Genomic DNA, 21,303 nt, shown 5'->3' on the forward strand with positions numbered 1-21,303 from the left:
TATATGCCCCGAACGAGAGACAGGAGCCTTTCTTACGGGCGGCTCTCTCTGAGGTGCTAGCGTCGCCGGATGCATTGATTCTCGTGGGTGGTGATCTGAATATTGTGATGGAATCGGGGGTGGACAGGTCTGAGCAGAGGTCCCACCAGGCGGGGGCAATGTCGCAGGGAGGGAGACGGTGGCTGCTGGAGGGAGGGTTACATGATGTATGGCGTGTTCAGCACCCCCTAGAGCGCGATTACATCTACTACTCTGCAGCTCACAAAACGTACGTGCGCTTGGATCACTTTTTGGCCACGTCCACTCTCTTACCTCATCTGTCAGCAGCCGAGATCACGCCGCGCTCCCTGTCAGATCATGCTCTTATCTCAGTTCTGCTCACCTCCCATGGTGATCGGCCACCGCCGTCTGGCTGGCGCCTTCCCGACTCCTTGCTTCACTTGAACTCAGTGGTCACGCGGATACGGGACATTATTACCCACTATCTTGCTGATAATTACTTGGAGGGTACACCCCTAGCATCGGTCTGGGAGGCCTTGAAGTTAGTGGTGCGGGGAGAGTTTATAGCGATTGCTGCGACGTATTCTCGATTGTGCAAAGAGAAGCGCGCTGAGTTGGAGAAGGAGGTGGGTGACTTGGAGGCGATACATAAGAGGACTGGGGCCCGAGGGTCTGGAGGGAGTTGGAGACGAAAAGACTCATGTTAAAGCACCTTGATCTAGACAGAGCTGCACATGCCCTATTGCGCTTGCGACACAAGTTCTACCTCAGCGGTGACAAGGGGGGAAGATGCTGGCGCACAGATTGCGGGCTCGAACTCAGTTGACGACTGTCCATTTCATTAGGGACCCTCAAGCAGTGGAGCAAGCCTCTGATGCCCTCATTGTGGACTCCTTTCAACAGTTTTATCAGACCCTATACAGGAGGGAGGACGTGGCCTCTGGGGGAATAGCAGACTACTTGGAGTCTTCTGGCATTACTCCCCTGTTTCGGACGACGGCGGATGCTTTAGATTCAGCGATCCGCATAGAGGAGGTCATATCCGCGATTGCTCGGCTGAAGGTGGCTAAATCCCCAGGGCCGGATGGCTTCTCTGCCATATTTTATAAAACTTACTGTGTGGAGCTGGCTACTCTTTTAGCCTGGGAAGGACCCCAAAGATTGCGGTTCGTACAGACCGATCTCACTGCTCAATACTGATGCAAAACTGTTCGCGAGTGTGCTGGCGGCGAGACTCAGCCCTTTAATGGATGGGATCATTGACCCAGATCAGGCAGGATTCATCCCAACGCCGCAAGGGGGGGACAACACAAAGCGACTTCTCCACCTCATAGATTTGGTTCATCGCTTTCGGACTCAGGCCTTCTTGCTTTCTATTGACGCGGAGAAGGCATTTGACCGGGTAGACTGGGACTACCTGTTCGCTGTTCTGAAGGCCTTCGGGGTGGGTGACAACTTCCTGCGCTGGGTACGGTGCCTCTATGCGGCCCCTAGGGCAGCAGTGCGGGTGAATGGATGTAAATCAGCCCTCTTCCCCATCACAAGAGGAACGCGACAGGGATGTCCCTTATCCCCGTTGCTTTTTGTGCTCTATATGGAGCCCTTCGCCCAAGGCATTCGGTCCAACATGGGTATCACAGGGATTAAGTTCGGCGCTGATACTCACAAGATTAGCCTGTATGCGGACGATGAAATCCTGTCGCTAACCCAACCTCACTCCTCCCTGCGGTATCTGTCGGCGGAACTCCTTGAATTCCGAAAGGTAGCGGGCTTTAAAGTTAACTTCTCAAAATCACAAATCCTGAATGTCTCCATTCCTGATGCAGACGTGCAGGATCTGCAGCAAGACATTGCCTTTCAGTGGGTGCACTCCGATATTCCATACTTGGGTATCCGATTGTCCCCCTCTATCGCCAAAACGGTGTCCCTTAATTATAGGCTGCTTGTTGAACAAACCACTAAGGTCCTCTCTGACTGGTTCCGCCTCAACTTGGCCTGGTACGGGAGGGTTGGCTGCGGTGAAAATGACTGTGCTCCCGCGGGTCCTCTACCTCTTCCAAATGCTAACCTCGAGTCCCCCGCCGGGCACTCTTCAAAAACTGCAGGGGCTCCTTAATAAGTTCCTGTGGAACAATAAGCGACCGTGGGTAGCGCTGTCCCTCGCCACAACATCAAAGGCAGCGGGCGGGCTGGGTTTTCCCCTGTTGACGGCTTACTATCAGGCGTCCTGTCTCTGTTACATAGCGGAATGGAGCAGACCCTTGTCAAGCAAAACATTGGAACTTTATGGATCGGACACCTGTAACATCTGGTGGGAACTGTGGTTACCACGCAAACTCAGGGCGTGGGGCCTGTACTCTTCCCCGGTGACCTCCCCAACCCTAAAAGCGTGGGACCAATTGGCGCAGGGGGTGGACTACCTTTCCCTCCCCAATGACTCCTATTGTAGATAATCCCGACTTCCCACCGGGTTGTGCGACTCCAGTCTTCCTTCGCTGGTGTGTGGAAGGCTGTAAGAGGGTGGGCTCCCTCTTCAACCTTGATGGCCTGATCCCATTTGCCCACTTATGTAAGGAGTACTTCCAGTTGCCATAGTCTGACGCCTTTCATTATTCGCAGTTAGCGCACTGGGTGACCTAGCCAGCCGATCTCTCCTCTATGTCTCGCCCCTTGTCGGTGTTTGAAAAATGGTTAGTTTGCAAGAAGGATGACCTCAAGATCATCTCTGAGTTATACGCGATGATTCAGTGACATCCTAAGAAGCAGCGTACGAAAGCGCAGGTCCGCTGGGAGACAGAGTTAGGGCACCCCTTGGCAAGAAAGGAGTGGGAGCACATCTTTTACCGCGTACACGACACTGCCTCTAACACTGCGGTTACCGAGTCGGCCTACAAAGTGGCCGCCTAGTGGTACTAAACACCGGCGCGCATCAAGGCATGGGATGTAACGAAGTCAGACCTCTGCTGGAGGGGGTGAGGCCTTTCAGGTACTTTGGTCCACTTGTTGTGGCATTACCCGAAGTTGGTGCAATATTGGAAAGTGGTTCTGGATGATGCGTTCCAGATTATGTTATGTTATGTTATGTTACATACATTTGTATTGCGCACAGCTGCCCCAGCTAAGGGGCGTCCTGGCGCATGGCAGGAAATATGCAACACCTACAGGGAAACACAACAGATAAAAAGACAAAGAGCTGGTTTATTAAAACAAAAAGGTTTTTAAAGCTTTACGAAAAGCTAAAAGGTCATCTAGTAACCGCAACTCTACCGGAAGAGAGTTCCAGAGCTCGGCTGCTCTGACCCGGAAGGATCGGCCACCAACCCGACACAACCTGTATCGAGGGATCACAGTAAGTGCTTGGCCCAAAGATCTCAAGGACCGGGTAGGCACATACCAGGACAGAAGGTCCGCAAGAATTTGAGGACCCCCTCCCCTCAAAATCTTGAACGCCAGGCACAGCACTTTAAACTGGATTCTTTGCCCTGATAGGCAGCCAATGCAGTGATCTCAATGTGCCGGAGACGGAACTTGTTCGGGGTAAGCCAACAATGGCTCTCGCCGCGGCGTTCTGAACGCGTTGGAGGCGGGTAACCTCAGCCAAATTGGAACCTACCAGGAGAGAGCTTGCATAGTCCAGGCGGGATAACACAGTAGCCTGGACTATCAGCTGCCTGGTACGATGGTCAAAGAACTTCAGGATGGGACGCAGCGACCGTAGGATGCCAAAGCAACAGGCCGCGGTTTTCTTCGAGTGGCCCACAAAACTGAGAGCAGGGTCCATCCATACTCCCAAGTTCTTTAATTCAGTGACCGGAAGGGGGGCCGGCCCCAGTTCAGCAGGCCACCACCTGTCCCCCCATAGTTCCGCCCCCCTACCGACGATCATGATCTCGGTTTTCTTAGCGTTGAGCTGGAGACAGTTGTTCTTCATCCAGCTTGCCACCGCCCTGAGTCCACTCTGAAACCTGGGGGCATCCCGGTCCGGATCCCCGCTGATCGTAACCGCTAGCTGAGTGTCGTCAGCGTATGAGACCACGGTCATGTCCCATTGCTTGACGACCTCAGCCAGCGGTCTCACGTATAGATTGAACAACGTGGGACTCAGCGAGAAGCCTTGCGGCACCCACTGTCTCAAAGGATGGAATTGGGACTGGAACGGTGGCACGGCAACGCTAAAGAAACGATCGTCAAGGAAGGACCGGAACCACTGGAGGGCAGGGCCACCCAGCCCAATCTCCTCCAGGCGATGCAACAGGATGGGATGAGAGACAGTATCAAACGCGGCGCTCAGATCTAATAGAACGAGCGCCGCAGTCTGCCCCGCATCCATCACCGTGCGAAGATGTTCAGCCATGGAGAGAAGGGCGGTCTCCGTGCTGTGGCCAGCACGGAACCCGTTCTGGGTGGGATCCAAGATGTTAGCATGGATGAGGTGGGCCGAAAGAACTTTGTTGACATCGGCCTCCAACACTTTGGTCGGCCAAGGGAGCAGGGAGATAGGCCGATAGTTTTCAGGTTTATCTGGGTCCAGAGAAGGTTTCTTTAGGATGGGAGAGACCCCGCCCGCTTCCAGCTAGCGGGTACCGTGCCGGACTCCAACGAGATGTTAATCAAGGAGTGTACCACGGCCCGACCCACGAACGACTGATCTCTAAAGAGAGTAGAGCTGAGCGGATCAGCGGGGGACCCAGATTTAACCTGCTGCGCCAGGAGGTCAAACCCTGCAGATGTCAACGGGGGCAGCTCATGCAAAACGGTATCTCCATAGATGTTAATCGGAGACTCAACTGGAGGCCCTATAAAGGGGAACGTCTTATAGATGTTTTCGACCTTTTCCCAAAAAAACAAAGCAAGGGCCTCACAGTGAGTGGTGGAGCCAGTCGTCGAGGCACCGGCTCGTTTTGCTAAAAGATCCTTCATCAATTTGAAGATGGTTTTAGAGGGGTTGGAGCTGTTGCAAACTTCAGCAGTATAATAAGCTGCCCGAGCTTGGCAAACAGCCCGATGGTAAATTTTGACGGAAGCGAGATAAATAGCTTTTTTCCCAATATCGTACGCCTTCCGCCAAGCCCTCTCTGCTCGCCTACAACAACCCTTGAGTGTACGTAAGGCACCATCGTACCACGGACTTGAGTCCCTCGAGCTGATCTTGCAAGCGGTGATTGGAATAAGGGCGTCAAGCGCCTTAGAGATCCAAACGCAGAACCCATCGTATCCTGTGTCAACAGTTACAAAAGGTTCTAATGGCTCCGCGGCGAGGACACGATGTAAGTCCTCCAGCCGTAATTTACTCCAATGCCGCCTCGCGACCAACTTTGCAGGGGGGATAATAATCCTTGCCGGCAAGGGGGTACAGATGGCAACCAAAGAGTGGTCTGTCCAGCCAAGGGGTGAAACGGCGGTAACAGAAGCATCTACCAAGTTGGTGAAAAAAGGATCTAAAATGTGGCCACCAGTATGAGTAGGCTGTCGAACCAATTGCGCAAGCTGAAGGGCCTCCAAATCCGCCAGAATACCGCTTACCGTAGGGATGTTAGGTTTATCGAAGTGTAAGTTAAGGTCACCCATGATAGAAAAGTTGGGACAACCTACCACCAAGGAGCTGACCACATCGGGGAAGGCAGCTCTAAACGCCACTTCGCTCCCAGGGGGACGATAAACCACCATCCCCGAGAGTGAAAAATGTGGGGTGACTAGAATCTTAAACATCGCACTTTCACACCCCGCAATGGTCAAACCCGACCAGCTGCAAGTAAAGCTGGATCGAATAGCAAGAGCAATACCCCCTCCCCTAGTAGATCGATTAAGGGTAAAGACAGAAAAGTCAGAGGGGAATGCCAGGTTGATAATAGCCGCATCGTCATCCTTCAGCCACGTCTCTGTGATGGCCACGATGTCCGGGGCCTCTTCCTGTAGCAGGTCAAACACGGCCTGATAATGCAACACCAGAGACCTGGCATTGAGACTGAAGATGCGAAGGGCATGCTCAGGGCGATTGCTACAAAGAGCAGCCGCAGGGTTTGCACGAAGGATTGAAGTAGGAGGATCCAAAGTCCACCTGCAGCAAGCGCAATGATAGGGGCCAGCTAAAGGATGTATAGGGGGCACCTGAACATGTGTTGTTGGGGCTTCTTCACCCTAAGTCCTTTCCCTTGCGCTCGCTGAGGGGTAGACAGATTGCATTAGCTTTGCTAGCGGCGAGACAGGTCCTTTTGGGGCAGTGGGGTTATCCGGCCATACCTGACCCACGGGATTGGATACAAAGGCTCTGGCACATTTTAGCTATGGAACGACTCTCGCTGGGCATGGATGGAAAGGGTGCTGAATACGCAAAACTAAGGGGTCCGTTCCTGCAACTCCTTTCTAAAGACCTGCGAGAAGTGGCCTGCCCGAAATATCTACAAATTCTGCAACTCATTTCTTTAGAGCCTAGGGGGGCTACGAATGCTGTCTGAATGGTGATATGAAGAATCAGTGGGTCCTGGAGGTTGGACGGTGGAGTTCGAAGCTGGTGCGGAGCGGGGTGGGGGTGGGGCGAATAGGGAGGGGTCGGAGGTTGGGGTGTTTGTTTCTTTTGTTTGTTCTCCTAATAAAAGTGGTGGCTATGGCATTGGAGGGGCTGTTCTTAAAGCTCAAATCTCTTACGCGGGGTCGCCCTCCGGGTTGCAGGCCCAGACGCTGTGTCGTTGCCAAGAGATTGTGCCCTGCCGGCAAGTTGATGTAGGCAGCTGGGCTGTGAATTAAGTTGCTTTCCCACACAATAAAAATGATTGACTCCACAAGCTGATCTATCTCCAATATCGTGGGATCTTCTCCACTTCCGCTCAAGTTGCTTACATTGGAGATGTGTTTGTGCAAGAGTGGATGTGAACCAAGGGGTTTTATGAATTTTTCATTTAGTGCTCTCATCATATTTATCTAGTGGGATGAGTTCATTACTTGTAGTGGTTAACCAAGAGTGGAAGAGATGTGAGTCAGTTATAGTATTACTTGTTATGACGGGGAGATAGGCCTGGGCACTTGTAGCCAACCTAGGGTCGGCAGCTAGTTGTGCCCATTTACACCTGGGCTGGGAGTCAGCAGAAATCTTATCTTGATAGATCCTAGGAGGGACTTTAAGTAACAAGGGAACAAAGTAATGGTCTGACCATATCTGTGGAATGGGGCTGTCTGTGGAGAGCAAGGTGTTGTTGGAGCAGACCCCATCCAGAGAGTGGCCTGCCCGATGTGTTGGGGCGTCAACCAATTGGTACAGTTAGAATAGTTTAATTATTTGGAGAAATTTGTCCACTCCTAGCTCAGTTCCGCCTTCCAACTGGTTCTCGTTATATCAATATCAGATCTATCAGTATACAAACTTGTGACCCTGAGGTTAAGCAACGGTCCCACTAGTGGATGCTTTAGTCCAATGATCCTCTAGACTCGGCATCTTGCCAACATAGCCAGCTGCCTTCGTGCCACCTTCCCAGAATATTTGTTGTTATTTAATTTCCTACGATACGTTTCTCATCAACAAAACTAGGACTAATCAACCCAATATTCCTAACTCCATTTGCCAGCCAGCTTTAGACTGACTGTTCCTCACATGCCCGCACTTTTCTCTAAGCTGAATCCTACATTGTTTTTGCACTGAAAAAGAAATTTGGATCACTTGCTGCTCAGGCTCAGCTCCACAGATTCTGAACATTGTACTGTTTTAATTCTGAACACAACACATTGGAAGCTATTTGCACCTTACAACATCTTGCAACAAAAAGGTAATATTATCCAAAAATGCTATTTAAATACAGTTGAATTTCAAAAGCTATCTGCAATTGTCCTAAAGCGGTTTAATATTTCACTGACATTTGGGAAGTTATCAAGCACTAAATATTGTTTTAGAACACACATTTCATATACTCCACCAGTCTTTTCCGTAAATTCAGTTCCTGCTCTATTTTCTTTTTCATTCCTGCACTCTGTCAGTTCAGGGAGAACTACTTGTTCTAGCAAGCCGCTCTGCTGTGGCAGGTAGGGAGGTTCTGCCTCTTCATAAGTTTTGCATAGTAGAGGCTTGGATGAAGACATTTGTTCATCTTGACTGTCTGGTGTCTGCATTGAAAAAATATTTTTTTATATTCTTCAAAACAAGAATGTGCATTAAGATAGTTACGTTCATACACAGGAATTAACATGACAAACTAATACAATAAAATGAAGTGTCTTTATAAGACTTCAGTGGAGAGCATCCTTAAAATGAATGACTGATTTTCTTTTAAATCAGCATAATTCACAGAAAACTAACCAAAGATCACTAATGCATTAATTAAATGAGTTTAAAAAAAGCACAGTTTGGTTTAGCACTATTTTCACAGAAGAATCATTCACAACTATTCAGGTGGAAAGTGGCCAATTTGAAAAAAGAAAACAAGTTACTTACCTGTAACTACAGTTATCCAGTATTGGTATCTTTCATAGATTCACATGCCTGAATCATTCCCCGTCGCCGAGGCGGGAGTCCCACAGTAAAATACAAAAGCAGTGCCTAAATAGATAACAGTAGGCTAAAAGAAAGCCCAAGGGCCTAAATCTTAGTAGCCTATCTACATCATTATATTTATTTATTTATTTATTTTATTTATTTTTAAAATTTATAAAGCGCATCATATGCCCTTGGGCGTCTATGAAAAGAACTAAAAATTAGTTCCAAACAATCAGCTACCAGCACCCTCTAGAACCTTCCCAGCAGAGGCAGTTCTCCTCAGATTTTCTTAGCACAAGTGGGAAGTAGGAATCCCAAATCATAAAGAACTGTCTCGCCGGGGAGGAGGGTGGGTGCATGTGAATCAATGAAAGATACCAATTCTGGATAACTGTAGTTACAGTAAGTAACTTATTTTCTTATCCAGTATTGGGGTATCTTTCATAGAGTCACATGCCTGAATCAGAATAGCAAGCATTAAGCTAAAAACCCTGCCGTTTGCGGATGGTGGGAGACAAGGCTCATAAACTCCCAAAACACATCCATAAAGGCTGGAATATTAGTAACCTAAATACACCTTTAAAGAAATATAATGCATATCAAGAAACATTACCTAAGTAAGGCAAGGTTATTAACACAAAGAAATATGCATATATTTAATGGAAAAAACATAGACCATATGTCACAAGAAACATTGCAGCATATAAAGGGAAAATACCTGAATCTGACCTTAGTGAAAAAGATGTCGAAGAATCGCTTGTCCTACAGCTGCATCATCCTGTTGTGCAGATTGCAGACAGTAATGCTTTGTGAACGAGTGTGTAGACATTTTTCCATGTCGCAGCACAACAGATATTTTCCAAAGTCACTCCAGCAAACAATGCTGCAGAAGCTGCTACAGCCCTGGTAGAATGCGCTTTGACCTTTCTCTGCAAAGGTTTGTTGGCCTTGTCATGGCAGAAATGAATAGTAGAAGCCAGCCATCTGGCTATTGTTGCCTTTGTTACTGCAGTCCCAAGTGTGGCTTGACCATTGGCCACGAACAATTGGTTGGGTCATCTTGGTGTCCTTAGTCTTCTGTAAGTAGAACTTTAAACAACGCTTAATGTCAAGCGAGTGTAATGCTCTCTTAGCTGGCGTGGATGAATCCGGGAAGAAAACTCTTAACTTTACCGGTTCATTCAAGTAAAATTGAGACGGTACTTTAGGGATGAATCTAGGATTTGTTCGAAGAGTTACGTAATCCTTAGTGAAATGTAAAAAGGGTTCTGAGATAGTGAAAGCTTGGATTTCAGTAACCCTTTGTGCAGAAGTTAGGACCAGCAGAATGGCAATCTTCCACGTGAGAAACTTGAGATCAGCTTTGTGGATAGGGTCAAATGGTCTTCTCATCAATTATGCCAACACAGTATTTAGTTCCCACTCTGGACGAGGTGCACATATTGGAGGGAAAGCTCAGAAGAGCCCTTTCATAAATTGCTTGACAAGCGAAGAGGAACAGAGAGAAGGTTGTTTGGAACTTTTCGACAGAGCAGCAAGATCAACCTTAATGGATGAAGAAGCAAGCCCAGTTTAGGCCAGGGAAAATAAGTAAGGAAGAATTTGTTCCGCAGGAGCTTGAATAGGGTGGACGTTATTCACCTTGCACCAATAACCGAATCGCTTCCACTTTAAGCGATAAGTCTTGACTGTACTCTGAGCACGAGACTTAGCCAAAATCTCACGACAGTCCTGAGAGATGTTAAGATCTTTGAATTCTAAGAAATCAGGAGCCATGCGTGCAAGCACAGTGACTCTGGATCCGGATGAAGTACTTGACCCCCCTCCCTTGACAACATTGTGGGTGTCGGAACCAGGCGGATAGGTTTGTCCTGAGATAGTAGAAGCAGCTCCTGGAACCAATACTCCCTTGGCCAACAGGATGCAATCAGGATGAGACAGCAGGCCTCCATCTTCATTTTGTGGAGCACTTTCGGAATCAAAGCTATTGGGGGAAAAGCGTATGCACAAATCCCTGACCATCGCATGGACAAGGCATTCCCCCTTGATCCCTGTTGAGGGAACCTGCTGGCGTAATATTGGCATTTCCTGTTCTCTCTCGTTGCAAATAAATCCAGTGCTGGTTTGCCCCAAATTTGGAAGATCCTGTTCACCTGCTTCTGTTCCAGTTCCCATTCGTGACAGCCTGAGAGAGACCTGCTCAGCGTGTCGGCCAGAGTATTTTGGAACCCCTTGACGTTTTCTGCTCTCAAGGGTATATTGTGAAATGTGACCCACTCCCACAGTTCCTGAGCCTCCTGCGAAAGAGACGGCGATCTTGTTCCTCCTTGTTTGTTGATGTAATGCATGGTGGTCGACCAGCACTGTGGAGCCCGCAATCCTCGGGAGAAATGCCTGTAGAGAGAGAAAAATGGTGCGAAGCTCCAATCAGTTGATATGCTGTTGTCGGTATTCTTGGGACCATCTTCCTTGAATCTGTCAATCTTGCAGATGGCCTCTCCATCCCTCCATGGAAGCGTTGGTTGTTAAAACGAATACTGGAGTAGTTGGTAGAAAAGTGAGGCCTGGAGCCAAGTTCGCTGTCTGAGACCACCAATGCAGAGAATCTATCATGCGGGATGTGACCCTGATGGAGTCGTCGAACGATCCTACAGCTTACTTCCGTTGCAGGTGCAATTCCTCCTGGAGAGGTCTCATTCTGAGCCGTGCCAATGGTATGAGGTTTATTGCATATGAACACATCCCCAAAAGAGAAGCAAACATGCGGACAGAAACTGACTTTCTTTTTGTGATTGATACTGCCAATTTTTTAAGACGTAACTGGCGGTCCTTTGACAAGAATGCTTTGCACTGTGCATTATACAGCTCTGGACCATGTCTTGTCAACCCCAATGAGCCCCCTCAGAGACTTTAGCTAGGTCGGGAGCGAGGTGGTCAAGAAGTCAATCCACCCCCTCCAGAGCCCCGTATCTATTTATTTATTTTATTTATTTTTTATTTCTGAAGTTTTATATAGCGCGAACTTGATCCCGAAGGATATCAGAGCGCTTTACAATTTGAGGGAAAGGTAACAAATCAAAACATGAGTCTAACATGGGGAATCTAATAGGCATTGAATCAAATAGTGCACACATAACAGCTCACTTATAAAACCTGAGTGAATGAGGAATGGGCTATCTGCGACACTCCCTCTTTGCCTGTCCCAAAGGGGTAACGCGTTATTCTAGGATGATTTAAATGGTTTGGTGCCTCAGAACTGTTTTGAGTGCACGGACGTATCTAAAGAAACCCATAGGCATTATTGGCCGTACAATTAGAGCCCATACACCAAAGGAGAAAGAAGCCCCATAACCTGCCTTTAAGGCCCCTTACCAGTCTTGCTGCTTGTAAGTGTTATAAATAAGGAAATACCACTACCCAAGTTACAAATGCTCAGTGTACCCACCCAAAGAACATAATGCTTACTCTGATGTGTTGGATTCAAACTTAAGTCTTGAAGGTCGGAACAACAGATACTGTTTTCAGCTCAGTACGTACGCTATCTATTCTAAAGGCAAAGCGCTTACCTGCTAAATATGTATTTAGGTCACTGTATGAAACTTGGAGGACTTTATTCAACAGCATCCCTATTACTGCTTAATGGCATGTGCCCGTCACAGATTCTGGCTTATTAAGAGTGACTGGAAAATGGCCAGTCGTGACGGTACACCAAGTATTTATTGGTTAACAGGACCGGTCTAAGAGCTTATGGGGATATGACGTTTAGAGTGTCCAGTACATCAAGGAACGCCAATGCGAAAGTTTCATTTATAATCCCATCTCCAAACTCACTACTATATAACTAACCTCAGGGTAGCCCTGCCCAAAACCTGCTATCGAAATACATTCCATTGAAAACAGAGTGACGCCAACCCCTACGTTACATGCACTGTGGGACGGTGAAAACACCAAAGAAAACGCAAGTTAATAGCCCTATGGATATGGGCGTTTTGTCGATCCTACTGAATTCACCCAAGAGAAATTTTACGCTGTATGTATAACATATAACTTTATTGTTAAGTTAATTAAAACTAACAATTAAAACAAAAAAAATAAACCACTTCATTGTTTAAAACTACAATAAAATCCAATATGTCCATGTGTTTTTAACTCCTCAATCCCAGTATCTACGAGCTTGTTGGTGGGAGAGATGGTCGGGCTGACAGCAATTCGTAGCCATGATCTATAACGCCCAGAAAGTTAAAGTGCTTGGAGCTTTATGGTGGGATACAGTACTGATATTAGGTAGTCAAATGCTCCCTGTTGTGTGAAAGTGCTTGACGAATTAGATAACTACAGTACAAGGATGAAGTGTCCAAACATCACAGTATGTAACGTGCTTGGTGCTTTAACAGATAGTAAAATTCATGGGTAAAAGAGCTAAGTGCATTCAGTGCGTTAGTGGTCCCAATAACCCGCCCCCATCTGCAGCAGTAATTTGACGCTGCTGGCGCTGACCAACCCCGCGTCCAACACAAGGCGTGGGTAAGCAAATGGCTTGCAAATACAGGGAAGCAGAAAGAAAGTTAAGTAAAGCAGTAAGGGGAAGAATCTGGGAAGTAAGCGGCATAGTCCGCCAGAATTTAAAACTCGGGGCAGACAAGCACTCTGTTATGTGAGGAGTCTAAAAGGGGCGCACACTCCAGAGTCCAGAAAAAGGATGAGATCGTGACGCCCTGTAAGAGACTGGATACGCTCCACCGTAGCACATCCACGCCCCTTTGACAGATCTGCATCCACTTGTTATCTCTACACGTAGGTCCTTAAACACCAGGAGGCCCGCTTCTGAAAGAATGGCTTTCACTAAAATATGTTTCTGGGAAGTTATTAAATATGCTCTACTCCTCTTTTGCTCATATTTGCCAACTACAGGAGAACTCACGTGGACCGAAGATAGCAATATAAATAAGGTTTGATAGTACAACTTCCATTTCAGTGAGGAGGAGGGCCAGGGAGCCCAAGAACACGAGGCCCTACTAGGGTCATAAGAGAAATAGACGGCCGAACGCCACGCATGCCTACCGCTCTCCAAAAAAGTGACAAAAAGAGCATGAGGGAGCCCCACTCAACAGCTGCCTAGTCGTCCCAGGGGATCACTGCCACGCGTGTCCCGGCCCCGTCATCCTAGGTGGATCTATAGGTATCTGATGTGGATGTCTACCCTGCCAATGGATTGAATTCTGGGTGGCCAGTGTGCTGCTATTTTGTTCCCCATGTGGTGGCTTATAGGATGGCTTATAGATATAGCCGAGTGGCAGGAGCTAGATCGCTGTACCTAGGACCTGTTCAAGAAGATCACCTAGCAAAAGTCATAAGGATCCCTCCGGCTCTATTGTATGCCTGTATCTCACTAGCTAATACAGGCATGTATTGGTTAGCTCATTCTGGGTAGCTCTCTGGCTCTATTGTTAGCTCGGGAACCCCCGCAAGGCCCTACAACATATAGACATGAGGAGGTTGGCAGATTGATAGTGGGGAAAATCGTTGTGTCAGCACGTCCAGGTTCAGTTCCCTCCCCCTATATCCTCTGCCAGACTCCTAGATGAGCAGTTACTCGAGTAAACTCCATTAGAATGAACCACCCCTCCTGCCATACCCCGACAGTCATTAGCACTGTTGCGGCCCTCCTGGGCATACAAATTAGAAACCCACGATGGTTCGGCAAAATGAGGGGACAAATAGCATTTGCTGCGTTCATGATGCCCCCAGTGGTCTTGTTATGAATCTAGCTGTGGATCCTCTCACAGAATTCGGTTACTCTGTCCATGCTAGCTATCAGGGGGAAACTTTCTTCCCTTAGGGTGAGTTTAACCTTCTGACACATGTCTGTTAGCAGCCCATGTGGGATATATTGCCCTTTCGCACACTATCAGTGCTGTCAAACACCATTTCTAGGTTACAATGAAGATGAGCAGGGGCTTCGCCAGCCAGTTTCCTACGTTTGGTCATACATGTGGTATTTTTATTTTACCAATTGTATTTTATGGCGCTCCGGTGCCTGGGATCCGATGCGGTGGCTGGGACTCTGGGGGATATAGTCACACACCCCGCGTGGTCCATGGAGTGGAGCAGCAGCGGCAACAAAAATTAAAGGCCTTTTTAGAATTTGGCACATGGGATATTCCGTCACAAATGTGGCAAATATCCTGTCCAGAAAATTACAAATGCCACTAGCTATAATGCACTGGGGAAAAAACTGTGTATAAGATATATGCCACCTTTATGATTAAATATCCTGTCTGCCAAAATCTAAATTAAGCCCGGAGTCTGAAATATGTATGTAACTTGAAGGATGCTGTTCTTGTCACATACATAAGTGACAAAATTGATGTCTGAGACTTGTCTGTGGGGTCTGTGTAGAATGATCCTGAAAAAGATGCAATACATCCCACATCTACCTTAAATAAGTAGTTTTTTTGTAAAAAAAAAATTCTGGATATCTATCTTTATTTTAATTCACTTGTGTTCAAGTCTGTCTTCCATGTTTTGAGATCTGTGGTTGTTGTACTAGTAAGCTGATGGCCTCTTGTAAATTGCATTCCTTTTTTCTTACCCAGGAGTTTATACAGGGAATTACATTTTGAAGATGTGTTTTTTCACCACTAATAATGTCTTAATAGGAGTCCCGAAACGGTTTGTGCCAGTGCCCCAGTAGTTCGTAACAGGGTGTGAATGAGCTGAAAAGGTTGGAAGTAAATTCAAATTTCTTTCTGAATGGGGAGCACCCAAAATATGTTTGGCAAAAGGCACCTAACATCCTTACGACGTCTCTGTTGTTAGTAGAAGTTTGCTAGAATTAATGAAAGGTCACTTGTGTCGGCTCCCCCCCTACTGCCTCGCTCAGCAGGTCTGCGGCCTTCTGCTTGTTTCCCATCGGGTTTTCCTTTCTCTTCACAGTTGCGTTGAATTGTTTTTAGATCGCTTGTCTCCCTTTGTTTGCCTGCACTGCTTGTTTGCCCATTGTGTTATTTTGCTTTGCTCACTCGGTTTTGGTAAGACTATCCTATTCTGTATTTCTTTGCTCTGTTAAGGATTGTAAAAACTTATTGTATTGCTATGTTTCATTATATTTGGTACTAGACTTGTTTAAATAAAGGGTTATTTTTTCCAGTTGTTTTCCCTCCTGTTGCTCCTTTACACCTGTTGCGCTGCCCACTTTCCTGCTAGTTTCGTGGACTCACCCACTGCCACACAATGTCCATCCTGCCTCCCAGAACCCATGTAATGGAGGCCACCGGCGCGCTAAAGTCAAGCCCATCTTCGCCTTGACCGAGCCCAGCTAAAGGAACCCTGGCTCCCTTGCTACACATAGATACTCTGCTGCCGAGCTCTAAGACCTGGACCACATAATCCTCAACAAGAACTGCTGCTGCACCTCTCAACAATCTACGCAAGGACCTTTTTCCTGATGGCACAATCTCTTCTCCTGCAACATCAGAGCACCTGCACACACAACTACCGCCACGTTGACCACGAATGCTCCAGAACCACTCAACTACCTCTTACCCAACGCACAATCACTCTGCAAGCAGCCACCGAGATATGGGACATCATCAACTACCTCACCCCCCCAACCTCCTCACCAAAACCTGGCTGAACCCCGAATCCGTGCCCGACATTGCCTGAGCAACCCCCAATGGCTACAAATGGCACACCGAGAGCGCATCAACAAGCATGAAGGAGGAATTTCCATCATCCAAAAAGAAACCATCCACTGCACGACCACCGCAGACAACACAACCCAGGTCATAGAACACCTCAATTTCCAGCTCCCAACCAATGGAAAAACTAATATCAGAGGCAACCTCGCCTACAGACCCCATCCCCACGACCAAGCTTCTGCAATGGCATTCCAGAATTAATTGCCCCACTCAGCATTGACTCCAAACACTACGTCTTCCTCAAAGACCCCAATTTATACCTAAATGACCTTAACAACACCAACACTGCGAACCTCCTTGAAAGAATTAACATCTGCCTCACCCAACTAGTCACCGACCCCATGACAGTGCAGGACACACACTCAATCCCCTCTTAACGACCAGCAACGGAGTCAAGTACAGCGAGGTCAATGAGATCACTTAGACAAACCATGTCATAGTCCACTTCACCATCACAGGACCCTCCGTCACCAAGCTGCCCAGACCCTCCCACTGCAGCTGGAACAAAGTATCAGAGAGCCAGTGAACCGATGCCCTCAACACCTCACCCCCTTGCAACCAACCTATAACAGGCTGTCAAAAACTTCTCCACCTGGATCACTGATTGCACTGACAAAGTTGCTCGCATCCAGCCCATCAAACTCAAAAGGTTCTCCAAACAGATCAGCTGGTACACTACAGAACTAACAACGACCACACGCAACTACAAGTAACTAGAGAGGAAATGGTGCACCAGCAAGAAGCCCACAGACCATGCCATCTTCAAGACATCCCTTCACCAATACAACCAGCATCTGAAAAAGACGAAAAGGAGCCCCCTTGCGGACCGCATCGAAACCAGTTCCAACCACAGCAAAGAAGTCTTCAGCATCCTCAGGGAGTTCTCCAACCCCCTCAGCCATAGAAAACATCACCACAGCTTCACAGGAACTCTAAGACACCCTGGCGGACTTCTTCCATGACATGATCCCCAGCATTTACAAAAACTTCGAACCCCAGTCCACCGCCGCTGAAATAGGTAATCTCCCCGCTCCTGCAGACCCGAACCCCAACCATGTGCTCACAGACTAGGACCAGACATAGAATTCTATACATAAATCTTCAAACAATTTTTAACTCAGTTATTATTCATACCGGAAATTGATTCCTAAAGTGAAAAAGCAAAAAACATAAGAGCCCAAAAACACAGGTGTCCAATATACATATACACAAAGCAGATTATCGTTATTAAAAGTAGAGGAGAGAGCTCTACTATTTATTCATAATAAAAATCTCCTCATATGGCAGTACACAAATGTTACAATATCTACAAATCCAGACAGAAGGGGTTACGGAGAGAAAACAAAGGTGTATTTAGAGTGAAATTCAAGTGCTCGTGCAAAGGATAGAAAGGACCAAGCGGTCAGGGGATATTGATTGGTATGATGACCAAGAAATTTGTTAGCTTAGATGTAGACAGAGCCAGCCCTCAAACGTTAGTTCGTAATGAAGTTTGTAATTGTCTTAGCAAAGGTCCCTTTGCTTAGATGGTTTTTTGATCTTCAAGGAAGGGTTGATGGGCAGGGGCATAAGAGATGCCGGCTCACTGTAGGGAAAAGCTGTCGACGTTTCGACCCAAGGATAAACAGGGCAAATTATATCCTCATGGACGGGTCTTCATCAGGACGGGGCGATGAAGGGGAAAGAGGATAGTTACATTGGATTCATGTAACCCCAGTAGTTAAGTAGGACACCCTGTTAGTGGTGTGCCTATATGCCAACTGGACAATTCGTTAAAAGAGAGCCGAGCAAGCGTGCTCTCGAGTACCTCGCTCAGTCGGCGAAAAGATGATGAGTTGGGTTTTCTGTGAAGCAATATACACGCTGTGTCTCTATCAATGGGGCTCTGTCTGTCATTGACAGACAGAGCCCCATTGATAGGCCACGCAGTTCTACGGAAGAGACAGTTGGCATATAGGCACACCACTAACAGGGTGTCCTACTTAACTACTGGGGTTACATGAATCCAATGTAACTATCCTCTTTCCCCTTCATCGCCCCGTCCTGATGAAGACCCGTCCATGAGGATATAATTTGCCCTGTTTATCCTTGGGTCGAAACGTCGACAGCTTTTCCCTACAGTGAGCCGGCATCTCTTATGCCCCTGCCCATCAACCCTTCCTTGAAGATCAAAAAACCATCTAAGCAAAGGGACCTTTGCTAAGACAATTACAAACTTCATTACGAACTAACGTTTGAGGGCTGGCTCTGTCTACATCTAAGCTAACAAATTTCTTGGTCATCATACCAATCAATATCCCCTGACCGCTTGGTCCTTTCTATCCTTTGCACGAGCACTTGAATTTCACTCTAAATACACCTTTGTTTTCTCTCCGTAACCCCTTCTGTCTGGATTTGTAGATATTGTAACATTTGTGTACTGCCATATGAGGAGATTTTTATTATGAATAAATAGTAGAGCTCTCTCCTCTACTTTTAATAACGATAATCTGCTTTGTGTATATGTATATTGGACACCTGTGTTTTTGGGCTCTTATGTTTTTTGCTTTTTCACTTTAGGAATCAATTTCCGGTATGAATAATAACTGAGTTAAAAATTGTTTGAAGATTTATGTATAGAATTCTATGTCTAGGACCACTATATCTGTAATACTTGATACCCAGGTCCTAGGACTCATTTCGGGTTACCCCATATATAATAACGACACAGACTAGGACCAGCTCACCACAGCCATCACACACACTGTCCACTCAGGAGCACACACAGACCCCTGTCCCCAAAACACCTACACCTTCCACGGAACACTACTATATAGACCCCCCTGCACGACAAACAAGTGCAAATTCGAAGACATTTTAAGCCCAATATTAAAAGCTAGCACAGACTCTGAGGATTATTGCATACTAGGTGATTTTAATTATCATCTGGAAAATATAGAAGACCACAATACACTATCACTTGCAGAGGCAATGGCCAATGCAGCATTGGAGCAAAAAGTCATGCACCCGACACATGACGCTGGCCACACTTTGGATGGGATATTTACATCTAACCCTCACCTCAAAATAACAGAAGTGCTGCCAGTGACATGGTCAAATCCCAGAGCCATCTTTTTCACGGTAACCACCTTAAACCACACTCCAAACCCACACATCCCTCATAAAATACTAAAAAAACGCAATTTAAAGAACATTATTCCCCATCAGTTGCAACAAACCTTAGCGTCCTCTTATCCCGACCTGAAACCAGAATCAAAGCTAGCGTCAAAAAGTTTTCACAACTGGGTGAAGTCCACAATAGACCTGTTGGCACCAGAAAGGAGTGTCACTAGTAAGCGCACAAAGAAATCAGAACCCTGGTTCTGCGAGACCCTGCGCACACAAAAGCAGATTTGTAGAAAAACCAAGCGGCGATGGAGAGGCAACTATACTATTGCAGACAGAGAAATATATGCCCAATCACTCAACACTTATAAAAAAATGATAATGGACAAAAAAGTAAATACTACTCAGAAAAAAACCAACAAGCAGGCAATTCCAGTAAAGAACTATTCTCAACATTAAAGTAACTTATCAAACTCCCAGAACCACTAGTAACAGACACCAGTGAGGCTTTCTGCAATCAACTTGCAGGATATTTCAAGGACAAGGTGCTCACCATCTTTAAGTCTCTCTCAGACAAAGATGGTGACAGAATAACCATCTCCGCTTCAAAAACTCTACCCCCCAAATTCATCCTAGACTCCTTTGATCCACCAAGCATTGAATTAACCACTGAAACTATCAAATTTATTAAATCTGGAGCACCATCAGACAGACCCATGTCCACCCATGATTTTTCACATGGCACCAGAGACTTTTAGCGAACAACTTAGCCCACTTTACAAAGAAGTAATAACCTCTGGCATTTTTCCTGATGCATGGAAAACAGTGTAAATCTTGCCTCTATTAAAGAAGGCCAACACAGATCCCAATGAACCCAGTAACTACAGGCCGATAGCCAGAATCCCTTTTCCAGCTAAAGAACTGGAAAAAGGGCTCAACTCTCAATTAACAGCCTTTATCTCCTCGGCAGGCATACTGGACTCCTCCCAGTGTGGCTTCCGACAAGGGCACGGCACAGAAACAGCCCTCGTCACGGCAACAGAAGAAATCCGGGCAATTCTAGACACAGGAGCCAGAGCCGCCCTAATCCTATTGGACTTGTCGGCGGCTTTCGACACCGTGAACCATGTTATACTAATCAAACGCATCGAAGAAGCAGGAGTTCAGAACTCTGCCTTAAAATTGGTCAAATCCGATCTGAACAACAGAAACCAATATGTTCAGATCGGCAATTCCCGCTCAGAGGAATTTACGCTCCCTTGTGGAGTGCCGCAGGGCTCCGCACTGAGACCTACGTTGTTCAATCTTTACGTAACGCCTCTAGCCTACATCATCAGGAAACACCGGTTTAAAATAATATCTTATGCCGATGTACGCGAATGGCTGGACTTGTCAGAATCTTGCAGGGCGGGAGGGATCCGGGGGGGATCGAGTTGGGGACAGTTGGGGGGGGGCCTACGGGGGGAACGGGGGGATGAGTTATTTACATTGATCCCAATGTCTTAAATGTAAAAGTAATGATGGATTGCGTTGTTATATATGTATGCTGGTGTCCGGCAGATATCTCTGGGGTACAGAGATCTGCGACTTAATTTGTGATCTATCAATAAAATTTGTTTAAAAAAAATAAAATAATATCTTATGCCGATGATACCCAAATTGTGGTATCAATCTCAGCAGCCCTAAAGACACAGCAGATAACTTTAAACAATGTATGCACCACATAAACCTATGGATGGGATCGAATTGTCTGAAGCTAAACAGCTCTAAAACGGAGGTTCTGCTATTCAGATCAGACACTTCCTTTTGGGCTCAGAACTGGTGGCCACACAACATGGGTGCGCTCCCCACCCCAACTCAAAAAGTGAGGAACCCTGGCGTCATCTTTGATGACAAACTGTCCTTTCAAAATCAGGACAACAAAGTCGTATCAATGACATTCCTGACATTAAAATCCATACAAAAAATACGCACCTTCATTCCTCCAGAGGCAGTTAAAACGCTAGTCACAGTTTTAGCATTGGATAAACTGGACTA

At 46.7% G+C, this 21,303-nt stretch overlaps 1 protein-coding gene across 3 annotated transcripts in view; it reads right to left on the reverse strand.

Moving 5' to 3' along the window:
* BDP1 (BDP1 general transcription factor IIIB subunit) overlaps positions 1-21,303 on the reverse strand; it is a 1,449,812-nt gene that overhangs the window by 644,832 nt on the left and 783,677 nt on the right. For all 3 annotated transcript variants that reach the window (XM_078675286.1, XM_078675285.1, XM_078675287.1), the window contains one exon: positions 7,889-8,091. In XM_078675286.1, the coding sequence (XP_078531412.1) occupies positions 7,889-8,091 (203 nt within the window). The remainder of the gene's footprint in view (positions 1-7,888; positions 8,092-21,303) is intronic.

Source organism: Lissotriton helveticus, chromosome 2_1 (genome assembly GCF_964261635.1).
Source record: "Lissotriton helveticus chromosome 2_1, aLisHel1.1, whole genome shotgun sequence".
NCBI lineage: Eukaryota > Metazoa > Chordata > Amphibia > Caudata > Salamandridae > Lissotriton > Lissotriton helveticus.